The sequence below is a fragment of the Tupaia chinensis genome, unplaced genomic scaffold, assembly GCF_000334495.1.
Source record: "Tupaia chinensis unplaced genomic scaffold, TupChi_1.0 Scaffold145592_1, whole genome shotgun sequence".
NCBI lineage: Eukaryota > Metazoa > Chordata > Mammalia > Scandentia > Tupaiidae > Tupaia > Tupaia belangeri.
The window spans coordinates 1,988,731-1,996,639 of NW_006205449.1; the positions used below are offsets into that span (position 1 = coordinate 1,988,731).

General features: G+C 45.8%; 1 protein-coding gene and 1 long non-coding RNA gene across 3 annotated transcripts in view; one reads left to right on the plus strand and one right to left on the minus strand.

Annotated features, from left to right (window-relative positions):
- The window catches only part of CYB5A (cytochrome b5 type A), a 43,871-nt gene extending 43,029 nt beyond the window's left edge, over nucleotides 1–842 (plus strand). Inside the window, exon 5 of the mRNA XM_006168119.3 lies at nucleotides 471–842. Within this exon, the coding sequence (XP_006168181.1) occupies nucleotides 471–552 (82 nt within the window). The 3' untranslated portion in view covers nucleotides 553–842. The remainder of the gene's footprint in view (nucleotides 1–470) is intronic.
- Nucleotides 714–6,907, minus strand: LOC102490767 (uncharacterized). Of its 2 annotated transcripts, none has more exons than XR_337360.3 (3): nucleotides 6,500–6,907; nucleotides 2,910–3,054; nucleotides 714–2,008 (listed from the first exon to the last, which is right to left on the minus strand). It is a non-coding gene; the product is annotated as an uncharacterized LOC102490767 (long non-coding RNA). The 2 variants fall into 2 exon arrangements; XR_003547841.1 differs by lacking the exon at nucleotides 6,500–6,907 and adding an exon at nucleotides 6,364–6,476.
- Between the last annotated feature and the right edge of the window lie 1,002 nt (nucleotides 6,908–7,909).

The following is a 7,909-nucleotide window of genomic DNA, read 5'->3' on the forward strand; positions in this document are numbered from 1 at the left end:
TGTGGCTCATGATGCTGGCGGCTGCAAAGTCCAAAGGCGTGGGGCCAGCATTGGCTGCCTCTGTGCTACTGCTGCCCAGCAGAAGCAGAGGAAGGCAGGTGCATGGGAGACAGAGAGACCCGCAGGGTCCTCTTCCTTTTATAACAACGATTTTCCTTTTATAACCCACTCTTGTGGCGACTGACTTGTTCCCATGAGAGCAAGAACTCCTTTCTCCCTGGCGATGGCATTCACCTGTTCTTGAGGACAGTGCCCGTGGTGTACTCACTGCCCTACAGGCCCCGCACTCTCAGCAGCATTTCACTGGGAGCAGGCTTCCCACACATGAACCTCTGGGGGACACAGCAAATCCAAACCATCGTAGTTATAGAGGTGAAAACACACCACGATAATTTCCTATGAGAAGGAGCAGAGGTTCGAGTCCCTGCATTGATACCGTGTGAGCATCATTGGTCATTGTGTCTTTCCAGCTGGTGGACCAACTGGCTGATCCCTGCTGTCTCCGCACTGGCTGTCGCCCTGATGTACCGCATCTACGTGGCTGAAGACTAGTACCTTCTCAGAAGCCAGTGCGAGAAGAGACTGCTTTGGACAAGGGAGACTAGAAGCCAGTGTTCACTACTTCAGCTGACAGAAAACTTCACCTGAAAAATGCTTTTAATATGTCTTTCCCCTTTCCTCCTTCATTAGAAACAAAACAAAAAGAACTGTTCTTTCTACTCTTGAACCTTTCAAGTGTGCCTTTTCATTCATCATTGATGAGACATCATTGATGTTTTTTCACTATGTAATTTACTTATTATAAGCACGGTCCTTTTAAAATATATCTGGCTTTTAAAACAGAGAATGTGTGCCTGTCCATTTGTATACAGTTGTCTTTGCTGTTTAGAATATGCTGATCTCAGACCCAAGTAGTCCCCGTGATTCCACTTAGCAGGAGCAGCTTTGGATTGCTTGTGCCTAGTTGAAGAACCAAGAATTGTGTGTTCCTAGTGTCTAATAGTTTAATAGTTTCCTTTTAAAGAAATAAAGAGACGCCCCCAAATGATAAAGGCTCCTAATAATTGTTCTACTGAAGACACCATGGCCAGGATTTGAACTGCAGTCTGTCATCTGAAATCTGGCTCCCTTACCCACTAGGCTAGAGAGTAGCCTTAGGTTTTAAAGTTCTATGAGTTTCTCATTCAGAGGTAAAATCTATTTATGTACGCTTCCAAAGAAATGTCAATTCCATAATTTGTAAAAACAGACTTGAAGAAGATTGTGGAATATTGGGAGTCTGGTTTTCGAAGAAATTTAGTGGCTAGGAATCCTATTCCCTCACTGAGCTCTAATGGATCGAGTCAGTTATCTTACTTTGCATTTGCTATTCTGTGTCTTGTGCATTATTATTACTCGTGCTTGTTTTTTTCCTTTAAAAGGAGAAACTTGAAGGATGAATTCCCGAGGCTGTACATGACTTTGTGGTTAGCTGTGACTGTGATGTTTCTGTTGGAGGTTTGGTAGCTGACCGATAAGCAGTGGGTTTTTTAGAAATAATGAAACATATTGGCAAAGAATTTTGTGGTTGTTGTATATATTTTTCTAATCAGTGGCATGCATCACTCTTTGCCTCTTTTTGGTCACTGAAATTAAAGTCTGAGTGAATGTTGGGGCAGAGGTAGGGAAGAGTGGCTATATCACAGAGGGAGACATCTTGCCTGGGAATCTTTTTTCAGATTTTAATGAACACATGCCTGGAACAAAGTCGTGCCTCATCCAGTGGACTTCAGCAGGGTTCTGATTTTCTGCGCATCCACATACACGCATCCACTCTGTATGAAGAGTCGGTGGGCTCTGCCCTCAGATGTGCTCTCCTACTGTTAATCATGCGTCGGTCAGCGGCTCACTCAAAGTAATCCTGAAGATCTTGATACAGCTTTTGATGCTTACATATCCAGGATTTCCAGGTAAACGTCTCATTTTCCCTTCCAAGACATCCAAGTTGGCATTATTATGACAGTTGTGTCTGGGAAACATGGAGGACATCAAAGGGGTTAAGGCAGGAAGTTGGCCCTTGCTACTAGCGCATTCTGTAATCAGCGTCTTGTCGTGGCCGTTCCATCGCCCCGTGGGTGAACGCACCACCCTGCCTCCCCATTAGGGGTGCTTGGGCCAGGTGCACTGCAGGGATGGCCTCTGCAGCTTCCTGGGAGCACCTAGCCATGGGAACAGCAGATACAGCACCTGCAGGTCTGGAGCGCTGACTGCACAGCATTTGCACAAAGCAAGGTCAGAAGAATTACAAGGCAGCTCTAAACGGAGTCCTAGGACACACTGGAATCTCAAGGAAGGCATTCCCACCGTGAGTTCCTGCCAGGGTGACCAGGTGGGGATCAGCCTGAGCCGGGTGGTTTCCTGTCCTGGCAGCTGCCTCTCCCCCCTTGACCGCACACCACTCCATTTCTTTCTCTGGCATCACTGAGAACGTGCTAATGTGGAATGAAGATTCAAAATGGAGGAACAAAGAGCTGTGTCCTGGAATTGAGCTCATTTGTATTAAAAATGAATTATAGCCCTTGTTAAGAGACCTGTGGAAATATTTCCATTTTTTAGGTTGTGGTAGCTTCAAATTTAGTACTTTTCAAAACGTTGCTCCTAAATCAGCTATGACATGAAGTGGATGTGTCATGTCCTAGACCACCGTTCCCCAACATCTTGGCTCCAGGGACCAATTTTATGGAAGATAATTTTTCCGCAGACCATGGTGGGGTGGAAGGAATGGTTTGGGGATGACAAGCACATTAGATGTACCGTGCATGTCATTTGTATTATTACTTTACAATATAGGCTGAGATAATTATGCAGCTCACCATAATGGAGAATCAGGGAGCCCTGAGCTTGTCTTCCTGCAGCTAGAGGAGTCCTACCTGGGGGCTCCTAGGAGACGCTGATGCCGCTGCTGACCCGACAGGAGGCGGAGCCTAGGCTGCAGGTGAAGCTTCACTGGCTAGCTGGCCGCTCTCCTCTGGCTGTGTTGTAATGGCTTGTGGTCTGGGTTTGGGGACTTCTGTCCTAGATGGTATCAAAACAATTTGTGGATCACTTTTAAGAAGCTGTCAATAACAGCTGCTGATTTATTTATAAAGTTTATTCGTGATAGTTCACACACTCCTACGTGATAGATGCACCCTTAACAGGGTTTCATCACACCACAGTCCCCTTAGCCTGGCTCTCCAGTACCTCAGGATCCTGGACACCTGCACATGCACCCAGAGTGTTTTCAAACTGACCAGGGGATCCAAACCCTCAGTGGGCCGCGTGGCTTCCAGCACTGCCACTGAGTTAGCTGCCGACTGCTACCGCGTCTCCAGGCTAGTCAGCATCTGTTTGTTTTTAAGAACTGTAAGAAACAATTGAATTTGGGCACTTTTATCACTGACTACCCAATTTGCTGACTGGGCAGTCTGTTTCTTCATGTGCTGTGGGAAAACGGGCATAAGAAAGGAGAAAGAAACGGTATCGTACTTCACTTAGAGTCTGTACAGCCGGAATCTCAAGAAGAGATAATGTACTTTTTTTCCTCTACTGCTTTCTATTAGGAGAAGCTAAATATTTTATAAAGCTATCATTTCTCTGTGTGCATTCCTAACATCTAGTGCCCAGTAAAGTCACCTGGGGGCTGGGGCAATCTCCCCGCTCCTGGGACCAGCCCCCAGGGACTGGATGCACATGCTTCTCACACGTGCTAGCATGGCCCTGCTGAGGGGACATGCCAGGGCCGAGCTTGGAGCAGGCCCCTCCTTCCTACAGGCGGCGTCTGGTCAGCATCTAGTGGAAGTTCTAGTGGATTCCTTCCTGAGGGCTGTGGACATGGGCAGTGGTAATGGAATCGACTTCCAGGGTTTAAACGGGATGTGTGGACTGCTGGTCTGTGCTGGGTGCCCTGTCTCCGACTCTCTTTCTCTCTCACACACATTCCACGTCCTATCTCCATGGTTTGGCCACAGCATGAAGTTCACATAAGTTTTAGACATAGTACACATTGAGGTTATTGCTACATGCTTGTTTTTAACATCGGGCTGTCTGAATGCTTTTCTTTCAAAAATCACAGAAGTTGCTTTTTATTTGAATTTGGATTGTCAGCCAAGAGTGTCAACATGAAACCTGGCTTATAGAAAGCATTCAGATTTTGTGTTGAGGGGCCAGGCAGCGTACTGTGGTAAAACGCGATGCTCTGTGAGGCAATCGCACATGGAAGGTTCCTGGTCCGAGTCTCGAAACTCCCTGAGTGCACACGTACCTGTGATAGGCTGGCTAAAGCTGGGGCAGACTGCGCTCTTTGGACCCAGCGAGGAATTCTCTCTCACACATTCTCTCTCTCTCTCCCTCTCTCAGGGAAGTACTAGGTTAAAAAGAGGTTTGAATGGAAACTGAATTGTGAGTTGTATTTAACATTTTCTGTGGCTATAGCAGTCTTCGATTTATTTTTTGAGATAATTTATTCTTGAGCTGGGAACTGAGTTAGAAACACTACGTCTGAAATACCATTTTTAAATAAAGTTAAGGCACCTTTGATGGTATAAAAGCAGGCATAACGGGAACAGTCCTCTCTCAGGAAGACATCTGCTGTACTAAAGCATGGTTGATCGTGGTCGGGCAGAAAGGAAGGCTTTGGGGTCGGGATGATGGTTGGAGACCAGGCTCTACTGCTTACTAGAAGTGTGACCTTGAGCAAACTACTTACCCTTTCGGAATCCCACTTTCCAGTTCACATAATTCGCTAGTGGCACTTCCCTGGGACCCCAACAAGAGAGGTAATTACCACTGTAGTCCCCCTCTGACTCCTAGCCGAGTCCCCATGAGCCCAGGGTTCATGCCTGCCTGGAGCCTGTGTACTCCCCTCCCCCAAAGACCTTGCATGAACAGGTCAAGCCTGCCCTGGGCGGGTTTCCTGCCTGGCCATCGAAGCCCCCCCGACCATCCTTAGGTCTGGGTGGGCCTCCTCCATCTGCTCTCTTCCCGAGGGTATGTGCGGCCAGGGCCCACAGGGTGGTGAGGGTGCTGGTCTTCAGGAAGGAGAGGCTTGTCTGGGCATGCATGAGGGTGTCCCATGGGTGCACCTGGCTCCTCTGCAGAGCAGGATGGGGTCAGAGTTGTGAAGGGAGGGTGGGCTGGGGCCACGCTGGAAGTCCATTCTGCTGTCACGCTCTGGCCCAGGTCTTTGAGGTTATATGTATACACATACACACAACCTCCATATAACATATACATATATGTACACATACACACAAATACATACACACATGTATACATACACATACATATACATATAGACACATGTAGGTATGCATACAACATACATATAAATACACATATATATACACACATATATAAATTTTTTTGGAACCATCAGAAAATTCAGGAAATAACTAGATAATTGGAAGTCCTAGCAGTAGTTGAAATTCACATGCTGATTTTCAGTGACATTTATCCTGCACAGAACCTTCAGTAACTGAGAACACTTGTTTCATTATCCTAATGTTATATTGCTAAACTGAGTTTGTTTCACCTTTATGATAATGCTTGTCAGGTTTTATAAGTCAAGAGCTATTTAGCGGGAGTGCATTTGAGAGTTGTCAGATGGAAAAATTTAATGTTACTATAAATAATATTTCACATTCATTTTACTGTCACATTCATTTTCTCAGTTCACCAGTTCAAGAACACAAGAAAAGACCATAATTCTCCTGGAAGAACACATAAACATATATCTTTATCACTTTGTATTTGGCAATAGTTTCTTGGGTAATATCATGCAAAAACAAAAGAAGAACTAGACAAATTGAACTTTATTAAAATAAAAAAAAAACTTTTGTGTTTCAAAGGACATCATCAAGTAAGTGAAAGGAACACCCAGAGTGGAAGGGGACACGTGCCAGTCATGTATCGAGGGGACTTGTATCAGGAACACAGAACTCGTACATCTCAATAAAAGACAGCTCAATTAAAAACGGGCAAAAGATCTGAACAGACAGTCCTCCACTGAAAACACACAAACGGGTGGTCCACATCATTAGTACAGTAACATCATTACTCATCAGGGAAATGCAGATCAAACGGCCCTGAGATGGCAGGTCACACCCACCGAGGCTGCAATCAAGACGTCAGACACAAATATTGACAAAGACGTCGAGAAATTGTAACCTTGTGCATTGGTGGTGGAAATACAAGATGGTGCGATCTTTGTGGAAACAGTATGGCAGTTCCTTACAAAGTTAAACAGCAGATCTCCACGTGACCTCGTAATACCTCAAAGTTCAGTCCAGGCCTGCAGCCCTTCCCTCTGAATATGGCCACGGTGCTTGCTCTAACCGGCCTTACCTGGATTTGCCCGGGCCGTTGTTTCTGTCCTGCACTGTATTCTCAGAGCCGTGTGCAATTCCTGGGACACAGGAGGTGTTTGTTGACTGAAGAAGTACACTAAGCAATGACTAAAATCCCTTACCTGGTCTCCTACCTGTAATCTCTGTTTCTGATCTCTTTTTCCCAGCATCATTGGATTATTCTAACTCAAACACCACTGAATATCACTCTGGCCCAAAGCCCTGGCGATGTCGTCACACCCAAGGCAGCACTTCAGAACTCTGCAAACTGCTTCTCTGCCTTTAGGGACAGGGAGTTTTGAGACACACAGGCCAGAGACTTATTCTGAGTTTTATATACTTGGAGCATAGGTGCCTGTAGACTCCAGAAGTTTCTGAGCATGACCTGTAGCAGAGGATGACATCCTCTGAGAAAGTTCTGGTATTCTCTGCACACCTGGCCCCGATGGCTTACGAAACACTGCAGAAGGCCACACTAGCGCAGAGACCTTGGAGTGTGCCCAGAAGAGAGTGAGGGCAGTGGAAGGTTATCAGAAGCACACACCCGGAGGGCCAGGCAGGGCTGGTTACTCACTCGGAGGTCAGGGCTGCTCTATGCTTGGGACCTGACTTTGATAACTTCTGCTAAGTTATTCTTTATCTCTGCAGAGTTGCGATATCTCGTGACTTCAGCACGCCTGCCCCAGACCTGGAAATGTTCGCATTCTTGACAACATGCCCAGGGCCTAATGGCCTTCCTTTTATCCAAAGTCTATTGGTTTTAGGGACCCCAGAGTGACACCCTCCTTCTGAGGAAATATTATTTTAGTGTTGAAGGGTACTGAGAACCAGCCGGAGCTAGTGAAAGCAGCTCTCCCTTCTGGAACAGGGGTGGTCACTGGTTTACCCCTGGGTACTGAGGGGTGTGAATTCCCAGAAAATATGATTTACAGCAGCAAAGTGCTTTTGGTTTATGTTTTCATATATTGTAGAATCTTCTTTAAAAGAATTATTTAATTTTATTCATAATCATTATTATTTTTAAAATTTTTACCAGAGAGATAGGGAGAGAAAGAGAGTGAGAAGGTAAGAGAGTGAGCTGCCAGGTCTGGGACTCAAATTGCAGTTAGCCATGTGGGAGTCCAGCGCCGTAACCACAATGTCCCCTGTCAGCCCCATATCACGGAATTTTTGGAGGAAACCATGGAATAATCTTTATACTCTGTCTCCACTGACTCTTCCTGTTTTTCTTTATTTTTCAGAATTTTCTCTGCTGAGAATCACCCCTATTCTTGGCTGGCTCCCTGTAGTTTTCTGTTTTGTTTTGTTTTGTTTTGTTTTGTTTTGTTTTTAGTTTGCTATAGGATGTGAGTGCTCACAGGAGGGAAGAGAAGGAGAAAAAGAGAGAGAGAGAGAGTGATGCGGCCCCCTCCCTAGGTTTTTCAATCTCCCTTTCATCCTCTCCTGGTAAAGCTATTCTCACCAGAGCGAACCTTTTACCTCAGGGCTGTCCCTCCTTGGTGTCCCCCTTCGGTTGCCTGCTCCCTTTTATTCAGCATTACAGA